Source organism: Engystomops pustulosus, chromosome 9 (genome assembly GCF_040894005.1).
Source record: "Engystomops pustulosus chromosome 9, aEngPut4.maternal, whole genome shotgun sequence".
Lineage (NCBI taxonomy): Eukaryota > Metazoa > Chordata > Amphibia > Anura > Leptodactylidae > Engystomops > Engystomops pustulosus.
In genome coordinates, this window is record NC_092419.1 from 60,979,120 (window position 1) to 61,000,505 (window position 21,386).

At 43.7% G+C, this 21,386-nt stretch overlaps 1 protein-coding gene across 6 annotated transcripts in view; it reads left to right on the forward strand.

The window, feature by feature from the left end:
• The window catches only part of LOC140077151 (protein Shroom4-like), a 603,736-nt gene that overhangs the window by 448,861 nt on the left and 133,489 nt on the right, over positions 1-21,386 (forward strand). For all 6 annotated transcript variants that reach the window (XM_072124065.1, XM_072124069.1, XM_072124068.1 and 3 more), the window contains one exon: positions 5,253-5,412. In XM_072124065.1, the coding sequence (XP_071980166.1) occupies positions 5,253-5,412 (160 nt within the window). The remainder of the gene's footprint in view (positions 1-5,252; positions 5,413-21,386) is intronic.

Genomic DNA, 21,386 nt, shown 5'->3' on the forward strand with positions numbered 1-21,386 from the left:
TGGCAAGTTCATGTCCCTTCCAGACAATCAATAAATCATCAATGAACCTGCCATACCACTCTAGGGAATCTGCAAAGGGATTAATATCCCCATATATATATGTCTCTTCCCACCATGACATAATTAAATTTGCTAGTGATGGCGAGAATTTCGCCCCCATGCTAACTCCCCTGGTTTGGAGGAAGAATTGTTTGTCAAACATAAAGTAGTTGTGGCTCATAAGAAACAAGCAGACATCCACTATATACCCTTTAAGTTCTGGTGTATATGAGCTATATTTGTTAAGATGGAATTCCAAGGCAGTGATGGCAATATGATGAGGGATCGATGTATATGGTGATGTTACATCACAACTTAACCAGCAATAGTTTGATTCCCATTTGAGTTTGGACAAGGAGGATAACACATCCCTGGAGTCCTGTAAAAACCCTGGAACTCTAACTACCAGGGGTTGTAGTAGGTAGTCTAACCAGGCGCTTAAGTTCTCTGTCATTGAGCCTATCCCCGAAATGATAGGACGCATTGGGGGAGGGGAGATACCCTTGTGTGTCTTAGGGAGCGCATGCATAATGGGAATTTTAGGTTGTGATATGTAGATGCGGTCAGCTTGAGATCCATCTATAACACCCAAAGAAACTCCTTCATTAAGCAGTTTTAGTAGTGTCTGTTGAAAACAGGTAGTCTGGTCACTTGGTAATTTACGATAGGTAGTTTCATCTCTTAATAATACAGCCCTCAGTTTAGGGCGATCTCGCATATCATCCGCAAACACTTACCTTTGTTGTCTAATGATCCCATACTGGAAGAACTTTTGAAGGAAGGTTGTAAAATTGTTCCCAAACGAGGTTTAACCTTGGGAAATATCATTTCCCCTTCCATGTATTTGTCCGCACGTGGAACAGACACCTGGCTCTCCCATTCTGGGTTTTATAAATGCGGGGCCGCACGCTGCATCACGTGTGGATATGTACTTAAAACAACTACATTTAAAAATAGTGAAGGTACCAGGGATTTTTCCATAAAAGGCCATATTAATTGCAACTCGAATCATGTTATTTACATTATTCATTGTCTGGAGTGCAATTTAATATACGTTGGTCAAACTTCACGTAAACTAAAAATCAGGTTCCTTGAACACCTCAATGATATTAAGAACCCATCTAACAGAAACCTTTCAGGAGCCTCTAAACATTTTTTACGTGTACATAATGCTAGAACTGATTGTCTCCGGATATATGCAATAGAGAAAATTTCTAAACCACTGAGAGGGGGTGACTACAATGCTCTACTGTACGATCGCGAAGCCTATTGGATATTCACGTTGGACTCTCGCCATCCACTAGGTCTCAATATGAAAAATGATCTCCTCTATCACTATACAGCTTAAGTGTGTGTAAAACATATACTCTCTTACCAAATTCGCTAGCATCTTCCTCTTCTCCCCATGCCCTTTTGTTCTTCTGACAGTCCATGAAGCATTTATTTTAAAATAACGACTGATTGTTCTTATGCATTTCTTTCCCTTTTTTTTCCAGACTTCCCCCCCCTCCTTCTTCTTTTCTTTCAAGATGTTAGGGCCAACTTGATTGCTTATGTCGCTGCATTTATCAGCAAACTATAAACTCATTGGTTTTCATGCTTTTTTTTTTTTTTTTGCCCTGCGATGTATCCCTAACTCTTGAAACTAACAATACTGACATGTGTCTTCTTTAAAATGTATTTCATGTATTGTTAACTTATTGTTAACTTATTGTTAACTTATTGTTAACTTATCTCTAGCATGTTGCGATGTACTTCTAATTTTTGAAACTAACAATTCTGACATGTGTCTCTCTTAAAATGTATATTATCTATTGTCAACTTACTTCCAGCATGTCTTTTTGAATTTGCATGTTATCCCACATTGTTGTCTGTTCATATTCACTTTTCTCTTTTTAATGTTAACATGCACTTGTTTACGAACTTGACACTCCGGTCTGTTTCTTCCTCCAATGACGATGTTCGAGGATTCCAGGAAGTGACACATACGGCATCATCAGTTTGGGGGTGTGTCTGTCTAAGCACATGCTTTTTAGTTTGTTTGTATCATTCAGTTTGTTTAAGCCATGATTAAGAGCGGTCTGCCCGCTTGAAACATGTTGGCCATGTAACACTCTGGAATTTTAATAATTATGCCCTAATAAAAGTGTGGATTATCTTGGATGAAGCTGGACACGGAATCCTTTTTTCCTACGTCTGTTAACCTGTTGCAGCCCTTGCAGTGGGGCAGTCCGTGCTTCATTGGATTCTCCTGTTTGGCGTGAGGTGAGCTGGACTCTTTCAACTTTCCTCTCTTATAACTCCCAAACTCCTGTTCCTTATTATCACCTATTCCGACCACTCTAAACTTTACTCTGAAAAATCTTCCGAAGATGATGGAGCAGCCGCGGCGGGGAGCGCAGAAGCCTGCGGCGTGCTGGCGAGTGGTAAGAGGCACGGGAGCACCCGTGACAGTCCCACACTGTGCTTCTAAAGAACCACTCTGTGACATTGTTACCCCCAAATATATTACTATATTACAGTCTCTGCAATAATACTGGACCACTAAAACAATCGTGTGGGCCCCCCATTAGTTACATAATATATGTTTCCGCTGTGAATTATTTTATACATGGCCCTCTAATGTATTAATTTACCTATTTAATGTCCCTTCTAGTTATTTTAATACAGTGCCCCTACTAAAGAATGTGTTATATAATAATCTACTTATTCTTTTTATACACAATTCTGCCTAATTTATTTTTTTTCTACAAAATGTACTAATACATTTTTATACCTTGTCCGAATTATTATTATACATTTAATCCCCTCCAAAGGATTGCTATGCTATGCATATAACATCCATTCAATTATAAGGCCACCTTATTATACACACTGCCCCCCATGAAATTCACATAGGGCCCCCTCATTTTACACACTGCCTCCCATGAATTTTACATAGGCCCCCTCATTCACACTGCCCACCCTCATTTTACACACTGCCACCCCACATCCCCCCATGAATTTTAAATAGGCCCTGTTATTTTTTCACATTGAACCCCTTTCCCATTCATTTTACATTGGGCCCCCAAATACACATTGCACCCTCATTTTACACATTGCTATTCCCCATCCTCCTAGGTGATGATGTTTTATCATGGCCGCGCATCTTGGATCAGAGTGCGACATACATCGGAAAGATTCCCGGCGTGTACTGTTGTAGCCACTGGTAGGGGCCTAGCATGGGTCGGAACAGAGGTGTCTGCCATAGTGCCAGGTGTCAGGGCCCACTGGGGGATTCACCGGCCCACTAATGGGCCAGTCCAAGCCTGGCTATTTCCTATGCTATACTACTAGTTTTTGTATGTGGCTTACTTGACCTCACATGTGGTAAACATGGTAGCCCTCATGTGTCAATGTATACCCCACCTATTTGTAGTTGAAGTTTCCTTGAATTTTCATATGCAAAATAAATTGTAAAAACAAATAAAAAGAATTTAAAAAGAAACATCTCAATTTTTTGGGTTGAAGTACTCTTTAAATGTATCCAAAAATATTCTTTATCATTAAGTTAATGGACTATAGCTCTCTATTTTTGGTGGCTTTTGGTTTTGTTAGGGATTAGCTAGGTTATTGGGTGGCTGATGCACATCTCTACAATAAATATTCTAATACAAATGTCTGTCATACTACTGATGCACAGTAACTATTGTGACTGTCTACTGTGAACAGCATGACTACACTCACCGGCCACTTTATTAGGTACACCATGCTAGTAACGGGTTGGGCCCCCTTTTGCCTTCAGAACTGCCTCAATTCTTCGTGGCATAGATTCAACAAGGTGCTGGAAGCATTCCTCAGAGATTTTGGTCCATATTGACATGATGGCATCACACAGTTGCCGCAGATTTGTCGGCTGCACATCCATGATGCGAATCTCCCGTTCCACCACATCCCAAAGATGCTCTATTGGATTGAGATCTGGTGACTGTGGAGGCCATTTGAGTACAGTGAACTCATTGTCATGTTCAAGAAACCAGTCTGAGATGATTCCAGCTTTATGACATGGCGCATTATCCTGCTGAAAATAGCCATCAGATGTTGGGTACATTGTGGTCATAAAGGGATGGACATGGTCAGCAACAATACTCAGGTAGGCTGTGGCGTAGCAATGATGCTCAATTGGTACCAAGGGTCCCAAAAAGTGCCAAGAAAATATTCCCCACACCATGACACCACCACAACCAGCCTGAACTGTTGATACAAGGCAGGATGGATCCATGCTTTCATGTTGTTGATGCCAAATTCTGACCCTATCATCCGAATGTCGCAGCAGAAATCGAGACTCATCAAACCAGGCAACATTTTTCCAATCTTCTACTGTCCAATTTCGATGGGCTTGTGCAAATTGTAGCCTCAGTTTCCTGTTCTTAGCTGAAAGGAGTGGCACCTGGTGTGGTCTTCTGCTGTAGCCCATCTGCCTCAAAGTTCAATGTACTGTGCGTTCAGAGATGCTCTTCTGCCTACCTTGGTTGTACTGGGTGGCGATTTGAGTCACTGTTGCCTTTCTATCAGCTCGAACCAGTCTGCCCATTCTCCTCTGACCTCTGGCATCAACAAGGCATTTCCGCCCACAGAACTGCCACTCACTGGATGTTTCTTCTTTTTCGGACCATTCTCTGTAAACCCTAGAGATGGTTGTGCGTGAAAATCCCAGTAGATCAGCAGTTTCTGAAATACTCAGACCAGCCCTTCTGGCACCAACAACCATGCCACGTTCAAAGGCACTCAAATCACCTTTCTTCCCCATACTAATGCACGGTTTGAACTGCAGGAGATTGTCTTGACCATGTCTACATGCCTAAATGCACTGAGTTGCTGCCATGTGATTGGCTGATTAGAAATTAAGTGTTAACGAGCAGTTGGACAGGTGTACCTAATATAGTGGCCGGTGAGTGTATTAAGCTACTGGGGCTACATGATTGCTTGCTACTGGGGTCTAGGTGACTATTTTACTATCAGTAAGGACTAGGATTTACACTTTTGAATTAAAATAGTGTTTTTAACATTTCTTGACAAATGAATTTGTCACATGCACCTGTGCCCCTCTCTGCTCCCCAGAGCCCCCAATGTCGGTCTCATCTACCTTCCATCCAATGCTGGGTCCTATTTTTAGAATAGTAAAGAACATATTACAACAAATTTTCTAAAATATGTTAAAATCTTTTTTGCAGATGTGATAATTTCCAAACAACTACCAGTGATACTTACTATAATACATCTGCAGCTAAGCCTGATCTGCTCAAAAGAATGAAAGAAATCAATGATAGCGAGAAGAAAACTGTAAGCCTGACAGAAGCAGAGCAGGAAGAAAATGAATTAGCTTTTAAAAAGGTGAGCACTTAATTCATGGTTGCTATTAACTGAGGATATTGTAAATGTTCATATCTGTGAAAGTTGTCTTGTAAACATTATTAGTTTACTGATAATTTATCTTTTTGTGCAGTATTTGAAATCAATCTATGCACAAATAAAGCAGTATTGTATGCTAGCTATTAAATTTTGCATCTTAACTGGACTTTTGCGAACAAAACCAAATTTGTAAACAGCATGTTAACAAACCCAATCTGTAAACAATTTGCTAACAAAAACCTATTTTGTAGACAACTTGTTAACAAAAATCCGTAAACAATTTGTAAATAATATATTGTAAACATCTTGTTAACAAAAAACAATTTAATTCAATTTGCTTGTCTTGATATAATATTCAATTACAATAGTTGAAGACCAATGTTTAAGACATTTAAAAACATATTCATGCATAAGAAAATAGCGCTTATATGTAGACAAAAGACGCGATTATACATAGACAAAGAAGTAAAACATTAAATCCTTTTTTAAGGTACTTTCATAAAATTCCCAAAAGGGAAAGAAAAAAAGTTTCGCAGATATTTGATAGATGAAATATATATTTGTTGATTAACATATATGTGTTAAGGTTTACGACCAAGGGGTAAGTATTCCAGGTCATAGGGCCCTATGCTTGTAATACACGTTTTTGTATAAAAAAATGAAAAATAAAATGAAAATTAAAAATAAAAATAAAAAATAGACAATAAAATTTGTTTCTTTGAGCAGCTTTCAATCTTTTAAGACAATTTTAGCCTTCATGTGGTACCTTTATGGTTTGTAATATGCGACTGTTTGTTATATTATTTGGCACTCACGGTTAGTTGATGTTCAGCTGGGCTGATGTTAGTGTTTCTTAGCGGGACCGTGTTGCCTTTTTCTGCGGGTTCCGATCACCAGCTATGTCTATTTCGCCGCTTTGTCATCACAGGGGACGTTATGTAGATTGTCTCTGGGCTGTGCAAGCTGGATGCGTTCTTTGTTCTGTAGTGGCGTTCAGAACGCCGTTGAAGACGCCGCTGATGACGCCTTTGACCGGCTTGTGGATCGTGGGTTTTCACCTCCCGCAGTGGAGATTGAAAGCTGCTCAAAGATTTAAAGCTGCTCAAAGAAACAAATTTTATTGTCTATTTTTTATTTTTATTTTTAATTTTCATTTTATTTTTCATTTTTTTATACAAAAACGTGTATTACAGGCATAGGGCCCTATGACCTGAAAACACAAACCTCCTGGAATACCTACCCCTTGGTCGTAAACCTTAACACTTATATGTTAATCAACAAACATAGATTTCATCTATCAAATATCTGTGAACCTTTTTTTCTTTCCCTTTTGGGAATTTTATGAAAGTACCTAAAAAAGGATTTCATGTTTTACTTCTTTGTCTATGTATAATCGCGTCTTTTGTCTACATATAAGCGCTATTTTCTTATGCATGAATATGTTTTTAAATGTCTTAAACATTGGTCTTCAACTATTGTAATTGAATATTATATTGAGACAAGCAATATAATTGAATTAAATTGTTTTTTGTTAACAAGTTGTCTACAATCTATTGTTTACAAATTGTTTACAGATTTTTGTTAACAAGTTGTCTACAAATTGGGTTTTTGTTAGCAAATTGTTTACAGATTGGGTCTGTTAACACGCTGTTTACAAATTGGTTTTTGTTAGCAAATTGTTTACATTTTGTTAACAAATAGTTTATAAATTCTGGTTAACAATCTGAGACAGTTTCTATTTTAGTGCCCACATTCTTTGTAAAAAATCTGTGTATATTTGTTCCTTTTTTGGTGAAAAGGTCTTGATGGTAGCACGTAGAACTGGAAAGGTTGGAAATTGATAAGTGCTACTACAATATCCCCAAACATTGCTTATGTGTCTACTCTACATTTTCATAATTTGTGAAATGTCTGGATCATTTATTTTGATGTCATGCGGCTTACAAATCGAATATCGCTTTTCCGGATTTTCAGAATTGCCTATTTTGGGGACAAATACAGTTTTGAATGAAATTTTACATATTTAGCATTAAAATCTCCAATATGCTAAACCCATTTTCAAATCTGCACCCCAGAAACAGCTTTGAGGAAGATTGTTAACCCCTTGAAATCTTCATAGTAATTGAATCAAAATGGCGGTGAAATTTAGAATGGTCAAATTTTGTCGATTATACGTTCATTTAGCCCTAAAATTTACACATGGGCGCACACCGAGGCGCAGAAGGGAAGAAGCACCTTGCAGCTGCCAGGATTTTAATTTCCTCATTGGCCGCTTTTGTAGGCTATAAAATTGTAGCTTTTGTGTTATTGGGGCCATGTGATGGCATTTTTTTTGCAGGATGAGATGCTTTTTCTTACCATTTTGGTGTTGGTATCCCCTATTGTTGAAAATTTAGGAACTTTTTTTGATGGCAGGGGTAGAAAAGCATAAATTCTCTACTGGATTTTTTCCTTTTTTTTTTGGTCTTCACCATATAGCCCAATTATCATGTTCTATTCTATGGGTCAATACGATTACGGGGATACCATACATGAATAGTTTTTCTTATTTTTTACTAAATTTCCCAAATGAAACCGTGATGTGGGGAAAAATCTATCATTTTTGCATTGCCGTCTTCCAAGTGGCATTACATTGTTAGTTTTTGGCTACGGAGCTGGTTGATGGCTTGTTTTTTGCGGGACATGTTGTGCTTTGCATTAGTATCATTCTGGAGTACATATGTTTTTTTAATCACTTTTTTTATAGCATTTTTTGTGGGATTGAATTGGTCAAAATCATAATTTTTGGCTGGTTTATAACAGGTTTTTTTTAACGGCGTTCATCGTGCGGGTTCAATAATTATGTTATATGTCTCTTTATATGTTATGGGGCCTATGGGCATTTTTATTGATGTATTACTTAATTTTTTAATTAATAACCTTTTTTTTTACTCTTTTACTCTTTCCACCATGGACCATGAACAAGCAATCATCTGATACTGATGTATTGCAGAGTATTAGCAGTGTCAGCCTATGCACATGCATATTGAAAAGTAATCCGATGGTCCAGCCAGATTCCAAAACGTGTTCAAAGTTTACTCAATTCCATCTTTACATCCACTGTGTAATTCCTATCCACCAATGCGTTTCAAATGGTATAACTGTTCTTATGCACATGCATAGGCTGACACTGTGCCTGTAAGATGACATCTGAGACTGGGGTGCCGGATATCAGCTCAGATCTTGAGCTGAACCAGCATCGGCTCTGTGTCCGATATATCGAACGCCGAGTGCTAAGTCACTGCACTCAGCGTCCGATATATCAGATGCAGAGCGGGAAGGGGTTAAAAGTGCAGATAGGAACACAGTATGCCATATTTATTAAAGCCTCTGTACCTTTTTTGTCTGACTTGCATGTTCTTTTCAGTGCAAACTGCTTGCATATGTATTTATCAAGTGTCCACAACACATTTGTGTCATGGCTGCACTATGCCTGATGCGACACAAAATTCAGGGTGTGTAAAATTAATGAAGAATGTGCGCCATAATTCACAAATCTGGCCCACGCTGCAGTTCTTTTTTTGTTGCTGAAGTGAATAGGAATAAATCAGTGTGAAATCCACATACTTTCTGTAGTGATTTCTGCTTTAATCCCAGGGTGTCAGTTCTTGTGCTTCTGTACACCCAAAATAGCAGTTCTTTTTTGTTGCTGAAGTGAATAGGAAGAAATCACTGTGAAATCCACATACTTTCTGTACTGATTTCTGCTTCAATCCCAGGGTGTCAGTTCTTATGCTTCTGTATACCACAAATAGCAGTTCTTTTTTGTTGCTGAAGTGAATAGGAAGAAATCAGTGTGAAATCCATATACTTTCTGTACTGATTTCTGCTCCAATCCCAGAGTGTCCGTTTTGGGGGTTCTGTATAACGCAAATTCCAATACTTTTTGTTGCTAAAGTTTAGAGCAAGATTTACGTGTCAAATTCACATAGTTTATATGGAGTAATTTACGCTCCAATTACGGGTGTCCATTGTGGGGTATGTGTATAACGCAAATTCCAATACTTTTTTGTTGCTTAATTTGAAAGAAACAAATAAGTGTCAAATCCACGTAGTTGATTAACCACTATGTCAGACAGAAAGGTGTCAGGTGGAGCAGGCAGAGGTCACAGCAAAGTAAGGGGACATCGCAGCAGGGGTGGCTCTGTGAGGCCAGAACTGCTGTTGTCATCTAGCAGCAGTGTATTGATCGACAAGTGTTCATTTCCCTCAGCCAGAGAGCTACTAGGTGGTCTGGGCTCAGCGCCACTATTCAGCGAGGACGAAGTGTTTGAGGACAGTCAGCAGCTGCTTGATAGTGAAGTGATGGGGCAGACATCCTCTACTTTGTGCAGTAGGCAGGCTGTGCATACTGTCACCGTTGAGGAGAGTAGCAGTGACTGTGATGATGTAGCCAGTCGCACTTGGGAGCTGGGTGTAGCAAGGGATTTATCATCAACGGGCGAAGAGAGTGTCAGCTTGCACGTCAGGCAGCGTAGCAGGCAGCAAGTCGCAACTGTGGCTGTGAGTCAGCAGTGTGAGCATGGGGGCCAAACGGCCACGGGGTACAAACTCCGCTTTGGAGGTCCAAGTAAGCAGTATTACAGGCGCTCAGCGAGCCGCGTTAGTAGTCGCTCAGTGCAGAGTGTTGGCAGTAATATCACCACCTCGGAGGTGAGGCAGTTTTTTGTTAAGACACCAGAGGAGCCGAGCGTATATATAGAATCCGTGGGCAGAAGTGTGGCCAGGGAGCTAACATTGGCACCATGGCCCTGCGTGGAATAGATGTGGAGGCCCGTCTTGCCGCCGCAGCAACAGCAGCGGCAGAATCTAGCCATTTCAGAGAGTAAAGGCTCCAGCACCTCTGCCGAAGGGAGCTGTTTGTCTTTGACATCATCTCCCGGTCCAGATGCTCCTGCTCCTCATGGAGCCAGCAGTCGTTGAAAGAGGTGATTACAAAGAGACAACTATATGCGTCCAACCATCCTAAGGTGCAGAAGCTGACCGTGCTCTTGTCCAAGTTGTTGGTACTGCAGTCCCTCCCTTTCAAAGACGTGGACTCTGCACCCTTCAGAGAACTAATGGCATGTGCCGAACCGAGGTGGAGAGTTCCAAGCTGCAATTTTTTTTCCAAAAAGGCACTGCCAGCCCTTCACCAGTATGTACAACAGAATGTGGGCCAGTCCTCGAGCTTATCAGTTTCTTCCAAGGTGCAGGGTAGCGCAGATGTGTGGAGCTGTAACTACGGTCAGGGCCAGTACATGTCCTTTACAGCCCAATTGGTGAATGTGCTTTCCGCCCAGCCACACCAACAACTTCCACAAGAGACGCCACTATCTCCTCCATGTTGTCAAATTGCTGCTACTGCGTCAGTGTCCACCTCCTCCTTCTCCACTACCACCTCAGCCTCCAAAAGTGCTGCTCCATCATACCACATGTGCAGGGCACAGCAGTGTCACACAGTTCTACACCTGGTTTGCCTGGGCGAACAAAATCATACAGGGGAGGAACTGTTCCGCTTCATGCAAGAAGAAATCAATTTGTGGCTTTCTCCACGACTAAAAATCGGAACCATGGTGACAGACAATGGGAGAAACATGGTGTCCGAGCAGCACCGAGGAGGGATGGCCCATGCGCCCTGTATGGCACACATGTTCAATTTGGTTGTCAACAGATTCCTCAAGTCTTCCACCCATCTGCAAGACATTCTAAAAATGGCCAGGAAACTGAGCATGCACTTCAGCCATTCTTACAAAGCCAAGCACATCCTCCTTGAGTTGCAGTGTCAGAATGGCCTACCCCAACATAGTCTGATATGCAATGTTTCCACCCGTTGGAATTCCAGCCTCCATATGTTAGATCGCCTGTATGAACAGAGAAAAGCAATTAAAGGGGTATTCCGGGAATATGAACGTCTGACACAAAAACCCATGATGATATAAATAAATGAATAGAACAATACTCAATGTCATTAGTCACAAAACGGGGCTTAAATAGTTTGATTTCTGATTTTCTACAAAATTTATGGGCTCTCTAAAGTAGGTGGAGTTACCATTAAGATGGCCGCCACTGGAAACTACAAGTTCCATCATCCCTTAGTTCTCAGTAACTCCTCCTCCCTCTTATGCTCTGCTCCCAGTGATGATATAACAGACTTTCTTGCTCTGTTACCATAGCAATAATGTGCAACTGCCATCACCACAACACTGACCATACTGGATGCACTGCAACCAACCCACTACAGCCAAAAATAGCGGTGATCACATGACCTGCCCAGGCAGGTGCAGGACATGTGATGTGGACATGTGACCAGCGGCCATCTTCTGTCCTGTGAATGCTCTGCAACGGACCGCGCGGAGGAAATCTACGGACTGATTAAAGGGCCAGTAGCATTTTGATTCTCCATCATAGTTTATGTCACCAGCATTTTCTGCTAAAGGGAGCAACATTTTTAATAACAACTAATTACATATTAGCTTATATTTTGAGTACCCATTTGTATATGAATTATGCTGATTCCTGGAATACCCCTTTAATGATTTTTTGATGATGCAAGCGGAATGGAGCACTCTCCAGTGTAACTTTGATGTCAGCCACTGGCAGCTCATGCATGACAGCTGCCATTTACTCAGGCCCTTGAAGAGGCCACGTTATTTGTCAGTCGCCAGGACTGTGGGATGAATAATGTCATTCCACTGCTTCATGTCCTGGAACTCATGCTGCAAAATCTGTCTGGTCAGGGAACTGGAGACTACATCTCATGGCCACATAAGTCCGGTGAGGTCTTAACTGGAGGAGGAGGACATTGGAGCACAAGCAGAATTTCGTGAAATCAGTGATTTTTCCACTCAGGTGACAAGAGAGGAGGAGCAGGAGCATCCAGAGGAGGTAGAAGACGAGGCAGATGACCCAGAAGCCCCGTGGCAGTATACAGTGGAGTTGGAGGCCGGGAGTCCTTCAGAGTCACTTGCGCAGATGGCCCGCAGCATGCTGCTTTGTCAACATCCGGTATAGGGATGACTTTTAGCTCTCTACCTTCTTGGACCCTCACTACCGGTCAAAAATGGGTGACTTTTTTCCAGCTGCTGAGAGGGAGCAACAACTGGCATACTAAAGAGAAATACGTACTACTGCCATGGCTGCTGTGGGGAGCTGGGGGGATCGGAGGAGTAGCAGCTCCACCAGCAGCAGCAGGACATGGAGCAAACCCTGGTGGCCTACTTAGACAGCACTTTAGCACCTAAGATAGAGGATCCCATGGACTCCTGGGCAGTCAAACTTGATGCGTGGCAGCAACTTGCAGAGTTTGCAGTAAAGAAGCTGTCCTGCCCGGCCAGTAGTGTGGAATCAGAGCGGGTGTTCAGTGTGGCGGGGACCATGGTTACCCCAAGGAAAACCCGCATGTCCAGCCATAATGTGGAGAGACTGACCTTTGTCATGATGAATCAGGCTCGCATCGGCCAGGATTTCAACTCACCAATGCCTTATGCATCAGATTAGATCAGCCATGACGCCTCCCCCAAACGTTGAGAAATGAGACTGGGTTTTAACTACCTGCCTCAGCCACTATTCTGATGCTGCCACCCACCTGATGTCACACATTTGCTGCTCAATCTGCCTCCTACCATCTTTACCAGGTACTGAAATTGTCCACCACCTCCACACTGTATCAGTGTGCAATTCTGTGGGTTCCTACACCTGCTGCTGCTGACGCCACCTCTGCACTAAATCATTGTGCCACTCTGTGGGCTCCTGCTGCTGCTGATGCCAACTCCTCATTGTGCAATTCTGTGGGTTCCTGCACCTGCTGCTGCTGAAGCAACCTACGCACTAATTCATTGTGCCACTTTATGGGGTCCTGCTGCTGCTGATGCCACCTCCACACTATATCATTGTGCCACTCTGTGGGCTCCTGCTGCTGATACCACCTCCGCACTTAATCATTGTGCCTATCTGTGGGCTCCTGCTACTGCTGATGCCACATCTGCACTTATTCATTGTGCCACTCTGTGGGCTCCTGCTGCTGCTGACGCCACCTCCACACTATATCATTGTGCCACTCTGTGGACTACCACGTTGCCGCTACCTCCACACCTCTGACCTCATGCTGTTGCTGCTGCTGGTGCAACCTTTGCAGTTCTTTTTTGTCAAAGACCTGATATTTTCAGGAAAACTTTAATGCATTGTGGATATGGTGTCTCTAATCTTTAAATTCAAATTTTAATTAGAAAATTTAACTTCTTATTTATTTCATACTTCGTCATTGTGCCACAATGTGGCCTCCTCTGCTGTGGGCTATTTGGGCTCCTGCTGTCGCCACCTCCACCCTCAATGAATTGTGCCACTCTGTGGCTTTCCCTGTTGCTGCCACCATCTTGCTGCCACCTGTGGGCTCCTGCTGCTGCTGTCTCTGCTGCCATTTCCACACTCTTATCATTGTGCCACTTTGTGGCCTCCTGCTGCTTCTGGTGCTGCTCCCACCTCCACTCTGTGGCCTACCATGTTTCCGCCACCTCCATAATTTGTCATTGTGCCACTCTGCGGCCTACTCATGCTGCTGCCAACTGACCAATGTCTCCCTGGAACACCCTGTGATTTTCATAATTTTTTTTTCACTGTCCATCGCTCTATGATGTTGCCACTATGTTTAGTTTCCCCCTTCATTTCATGATACAGAACACAGAGGACATGCAAATATACCATTTACTGGTCATCTCTGTTTTGGATCCACTCCTGTTTGTTTTTGACTTTCGCAATACTGATGATGGATTATTGACCGATTGAAAGCGGACACTGAAATGAAGGGCAAAATGATTAGTGACGTCAATACAGAAATACTGCCGACACCCTCTGCACTCTTTTGGGGGGTTTCTACATGTATCCGTGTTTAACAGAACAGGGTCTATCGTAATCTATGGAATCATCTGATGTCGGTGTAAAAAGAGTGCACTCTTTGATATTATAGTGGGATCTTGGCCCTCAGCTCAGTCCTTTTGAGGTGGCACAGATGTTACCTTGTCAGGCTGCGTTCCCACTTCGCTTTGCATATTTAAGCATGGCACAACATTCTACAACACCCTACAGGCTCTGCAGCCAGGAAATACCTGCATTTTAACATGATTCGCCATAATTCGTGTTGAATAAAAATTTTTAAAAAATTCGGCGAATCGAGACAAACCGAATTTTAACAAATTAGCCCATCTCTAATTCTAACAGAAATGGAAATTCTGATTGAAATTCAGAGTTTGTAAAGTTATACGGATGTTAGAGAAGTAGATTTTTTTGTTCAATAAATGTGAATTCTTGTTCATGGAAAAATAAGACATCCCCTGAAAATAAGACCCAGCGCCTCTTAAGGAGCAAAAATGAATATAAGGCACTGTCTTATTTTCGGGGAAACACTGTATATGACATCTAATACGGGTCTTAACCTATAGTAACAAATAGCACAACCTACTTATTGTTTTCTGCAACTTACACAAGCTGCTAAGTACTCTACATGGGTAGTGTTGCAGGCCTTACACCAGCTGTGACCACATTTGTGGTAACAGACTGGGTAAACAAAGAGATGCCCAACGCCATGCCTTTTCTAGCCACAAATCCCACACCCTGAGAGACTGTATTATGTAGTTCATTATTCTGTGAAAGAAAGGGTAAGTATTTCCTCAATATCCTTTTGCTTTCTTCAAATTGCTGACTGTAATTGGTTACAAACATAACAGGGTTCATCCTGGTTTCTTGTGTAGTTTGTGACCTGTTCTTCTGTTTAGCTTCCAAAAGAGAGGATCTAGGTTTATCCTTAACTTTGTTATAAGCTGAAGTAATGAGTTACCAAATGGTCGTCCATAACGAATCTAGAATCACTGGAACAATATTGTCTTACTCTGATGAATTCCCCAAGGTATGTTCCTGGTAACATGCTGCGGATGACACATTGATAATAAAATAGAATTACCCACCGTTGATTTTATATAAGGTGAAACCTCAAGGATATCCCCATTGATATGAAATTTCAAACCCAGAAAGTCGATATTAGGAGCACCAAATTAATGAGTGAACCTAAGGTTCATATCATTTATGTTCATCATTTTTCTTGAAAATCTAATTCAGTGACATCCCAAAACCAGGAGAGATCATCAATGAACCTTCCCATCCATTTAATGTTATGTTTAAAATGGTTCATTGTAGAAAATGCTGAGTTCCTCCCAACTAACAATATAGATATTTGCAAGTAAGGAGGAAAATCTGGTTTCTATTGGTGCCCCCATTACTTGCAAACAAATAATGATCTCCATCAAACATGAAAAACTTATTACCTAATAGGAATTCAGTGGCCAACACAATAAATTCCTTAAGGGGTGGGCTATATGTACTGTACACCCCCAAATGTCTTTCCAAAATGTGGATTCCTAAATCATGGCGAATAGACGGGTACAGTGCAACCACATTTTTTTCTATTATTTGCAACAAATGTTGTATCTCCCTAAGATAACTAGGGGTAACTTTCATCAAAGGTTGCAGATGGAAGTCCAAACGCTCCCCTAGATGCTCTCCCAAATATTCAATCCCTGCCACAATGGGGCATAAGGGAGGAGGGGAATACCCCTTTATAGATCTTGGGAAGAGATCCAGCAGCGCGTTCTCTGTGGAGGATTCGGGTCTTCCGGCGATTCACTAAGGTAGTTCCTCCGACGTCCACCAGGTGTCGCTACTGCGCTGAAGTTCACCAAGCCAGGCCGGGTGCAGGTAAGCGCGTGTCAAGCGACACTTTTTTTTTTAAATGCGGGGGGTTTTCACACGACCACGCCCCCGATTTCCGTCACGTGCATGGCGGCGCCGATGCGCCACAATCCAATCGCGTGCACCAAAATCCAGGGGCAAATAAGGAAAAATCGGCGCAAATCGGAAATTTTCGGATAACCCATCGGAAAAACGCGATTCGGGCCCTTATAAAAATGACCCCCAATATCTCTTAATTTCATATTAATAGCTCCCATCTGAAACTCTTCTTCAACACAACATTTAAGTGGCACTGTTCATAAATAAGTGGAGTTGCTGGGAAGTATGCAATATGTCAATGAATAATTCAAGATATCAGTATTAAATTTTTTATACAATAAAGCGTTCATGACTTTTACAGATTTCTGACCCCCTCCCCCTTATCAGCTGCCCTCACTGTTAAGTCCCTATTGTTTTTTTAGAGTATGAATTGCTATTTGCTCCTTTTCTTGTTAAATTTGAACTAAAAAACGATAACCAGGCCAGTGTTATAGACCATGCTCAATAATCAATAAAAGTAAAATCCAAATATTTATTGGTATGCATTAAAAACGCATCTCCGTGTGCCTCTCTGTACCTCTGTTAGAAACACTCAGTGTACACTCCTCACTAATGCTTATGAATGAGGCTAGATGCAGGCAAGGACAAATTGCAGATAAAGTGCTAAATGCTCTGGCCACATGCCAACAAATCACGATAACAGCATGAAATAAAAATATGTGTGCAAATAGTTTCATAGTTTATACGGTTGAAAAAAGACACTTGTCCATCAAGTTCAACCAAGGAAGGGAAGGGATTGGATGAGGTAGGGATTTAGGGGAAACAATTCTATATAACTAGAGATGAGCGAGCACTAAAATGCTCGGGTACTCGTTATTCGAGACAAACTTTTCCCGATGCTCGAGTGCTCGTCTCGAATAACGAGCCCCATTGAAGTCAATGGGAGACTCGAGCATTTTTCAAGGGGACCAAGGCCAAACACCTGGGAACCTCAGAAAAGGATGGAAACACCACGGAAATGGACAGGAAACAGCAGGGGCAGCATGCATGGATGCCTCTGAGGCTGCTTAAACGCACCATTATGCCAAAATTATGGGAAACAGCATGGCCATGACAGAGTGACAGAATGAAGCTAGATAGCATCTAAAACATCCAATAATTGACCCTGACACTATAGGGGACGGCATGCAGAGGCAGCAGCGGCAGGCTAGAGAGTGGCATGGCGACATACCCTAAATGGACTCAGGCTTCAAACCAATGGGTGGCAGAGAGGAACCAAAGGAGGTGAGCAAGAAGCGCTCAAATAATATCGGTACATGATAAAAGTTTGCCAGTATATTTTGTGGATTACACAGCAGGGTGGCGACAAAGTTAACAAGTTTGATGTGGAAGCCATGAAAACAACCCAAAATTCTGCCTGACACAGCTCGTTTGATAAGGGGACCATGTATGGAGGCAGTGAACTAGTAGTAGATTAAAGGTGCTGCAGTTAAAACTGTTAGTTGGATCTTGGCATGGAGCTGGCACTCCGCTGCCAGGCGAGCTTTCGCCAATCCAAGCCCCTGTCTCTAGGCTACTCCCCAAACAGCACTTCTAAGAACCTTTTGTATAAGATCAAGTGTAGTAGCGTTCTTATAAGTTTGGGATATGGCGGGTGAGGGGAATGTAAGAAGCGCTGAAATAATATCGGTAAATGATAAAAGTTTGCCAGTATATTTTGTGGATTACACAGCAGGGTGGCGACAAAGTTAACAAGTTTGATGTGGAATGCCCTGTAATAGCTCTTGGGCGGTGTGCCTTTTATCGCCTAGGCTCAGCAGTTTCAGCACCGCCTGCTGTCGCTTAGCGACGGCACTGCTGCTGTGCCTAGAGCTACCGACTGATGGTAATTCGGAGGAGGAGGAGGTATAGTAGGCCTTTGAGACCTGGACCGAGGTAGGCCCCGCAATCCTCTGCGTCGGCAGTATATGACCAGCCCCAGGGTCAGACTCGGTCCCAGCCTGCACCAAGTTAAGTGTAGTAGCGTTCTTATAAGTTTGGGATATGGCGGGTGAGGGGAATGTAAACAGATGCGCAAGAAGCGCTGAAATAATATCCGTAAATGGTAAACAACTTTGATGTGGAATCCATGAAAACAACCCAAATTTCTGCCTGACACACCTCGTTTGATAAGGGGACGATGTATGGAGGCAGCTATATGGACGACTTTTGGAGGTAGCAATGGAGTCAACGTGTGGAGGCTGCTATGGAGACAATTTAATTTGGATAGTGCCTGTATGTGGCAGTCCAAAAAAGTTTTCAAACCAGAGGAGCAGGTAGGTGGCCCTCCAGAAAAATGAAATAGATTGAGTGCCTGTATGTGGCAGTCCAAAAAAGTTTTCAAACCAGAGGAGCAGGTAGGTGGCCCTCCAGAAAAATTACATAGATTGAGTGCCTGTATGTGGCACTCCCAAAAATTGTTTAAAACATAGGACCGGGTAGGTGGCCCTCCAGAAAAATTAAATGTATAAAGTACTATAGCTAGAGCCAGTGGGCCCTGTCAAAAAATAGCCAGTTTCCTCTGATTTAGTGTACAAAGAGGAGGAGAAGGAGGAAAATGAGGAGGAGGAGGAGGAGTGCATAAATTATTCAGGTTGAGCTTCCTTCACCTGGTGGAGATTGGAAATTATGAGAAATCCAGGCTTTATTCATCTTAATAAGCGTCAGCCTGTCAGCGCTGTCAGTCGACAGGCGTGTACGCTTATCGGTGATGATGCCACCAGCTGCACTGAAAACCCGCTCGGACAAGACGCTAGCGGCAGGGCAGGCAAGAACCTCCAAGGCGTACAGCGCCAGTTCGTGCCACATGTCCGGCTTTGAAACCCAGTAGTTGTAGGGAGCTGTGTGATCATTTAGGACGATGGTATGGTCAGCTACGTACTCCCTCACCATCTTTCTGTAAAGATCAGCCCTACTCTGCCGAGACTGGGGACAGGTGACAGTGTCTTGCTGGGGTGACATAAAGCTGGCAAAAGCCTTGTAAAGCGTACCCTTGCCAGTGCTGGACAAGCTGCCTACTCTCCCTCGCTACTTGTCCCGCAGAACTACGCACTCTGCCGCTAGCGCTGTCAGAAGGGAAATAGTGTTTCAGCTTGTGCACCAGGGCCTGCTGGTATTCATGCATTCCCACACTCCTTTCCTCTCCAGGGATGAGAGTGGAAAGATTTTGCTTGTACCCTGGGTCCAGGAGAGTGAATACCCAGTAATCGGTGCTGGAATAAATTCTTTGAACGCGAGGGTCACGGGATAGGCAGCCTAGCATGAAATTTGCCATATGCGCCAGAGTACCAACGCGTCAGAATTCACTCCCCTCACTGGCCTGACTGTCCATTTCCTCCTCCTCCACCTCCTCCAACTCCTCTTCTTCTGCCCATACACGCTGAACAGTGAAGGACTGAACAATGGTCCCCTCTTGTGTCTCGCCAACATTCTCCTCCTCTTCCTCCTCATCCTTCTCCACCTCCTCCGATATGCGCTGAGAAACAGACCTAAGGTGGCTATCAACAAGGGAATCTTCTTCCCCCGTCTCTTGTGACGAGCGCAAAGCTTCCGACTTCATGCTGATCAGAGAGTTTTTTAACAGGCCAAGCAGCGGGATGGTTAGGCTGATGATGGCGGCATCGCCACTGACCATCTGTGTTGACTCCTCAAAGTTACTCAGCACCTGACAGATATCAGACATCCACGTCCACTCCTCATTGTAGACTTGAGGAAGCTGACTGACCTGACTACCAGTTCTGGTGGAAGTTGACATCTGGCAGTCTACAATCGCTCTGCGCTGCTGGTAAACTCTGGATAACATGGTTAATGTTGAATTCCACCTCGTGGGCACGTCGCACAACAGTCGGTGAGCGGGCAGTTGGAGGCGGCGCTGCGCTGCCCTGAGAGTGGCAGCATCTGTGCTGGACTTCCTGATATGCGCACAGATGCGGCGCACCTTCGTGAGCAAATCAGACAGATTGGGGTATGTCTTGAGGAAACGCTGAACTATCAGATTTAACACATGGGCCAGGCATGGCACATGTGTCAGTCTGCCGAGTTGCAGAGCCGCCACCAGGTTACGGCCGTTGTCACACACAACCATTCCTGGCTTCAGGTTCAGCGGTGCCAGCCACAGATCAGTCTGTGCCGTGATGCCCTGTAATAGTTCTTGGGCGGTGTGCCTTTTATCGCCTAGGCTCAGCAGTTTGAGCACCGCCTGCTGTCGCTTAGCGACCGCACTGCTGCTGTGCCTAGAGCTAGCGACTGATGGCGCCATGCCCACGGATGGTAGTTCGGAGGAGGAGGGGTGGGAGGAGGAGGAGGCATAGTAGGCCTGAAAGACCTGCACCGAGGTAGGCCCCGCAATCCTCGGCGTCGGCAGTATATGACCAGCCCCAGGGTCAGACTCGGTCCCAGCCTCCACCAAGTTAACCCAATGTGCCGTCAGCGATATATAGTGGCCCTGCCCGGCAGCACTCGTCCACGTGTCTGTGGTCAGGTGGACCTTGTCAGAAACGGTGTTGGTCAGGGCACGGATGATGTTGTCTGACACGTGCTGGTGCAGGGCTGGGACGGCACATCGGGAAAAGTAGTGGCGGCTGGGGACCGAATACCGAGGGGCGGCCGCCGCCATGAGGTTGCGAAAGGCCTCGGTCTCTACTAGCCTATAGGGCAGCATCTCCAGGCTAAGCAATCTGGAGATGTGGACATTAAGGGCTTGGGCGTGCGGGTGGGTTGCACTATATTTCCGTTTCCGCTCCAGCGTCTGGGGTATGGAGAGCTGAACGCTGGTGGATGCTGTGGAGGATCGTGGAGGCGACGTTGGGGTTTTTGTGCCAGGGTCCTGGGCAGGGGGCTGACTATCAGCTGACACAGGGTAAGGAGCAGTGGTGTGCATGGCCGGAGGTGAACGGGCTTGGTGCCACTGAGTGGGGTGTTTAGCATTCATATGCCTGCGCATACTGGTGGTAGTTAAGCTAGTAGTGGTGGAACCCCTGCTGATCCTAGTTTGGCAAAGGTTGCACACCACAGTCCGTCGGTCATCCGGTGTTTCCTTAAAGAACCTCCAGACTTCTGAAAATCTAGCCCTCGCCGCGGGAGCCCTCGCCACGGGAGCTTCACTACGTGACACATTTGGC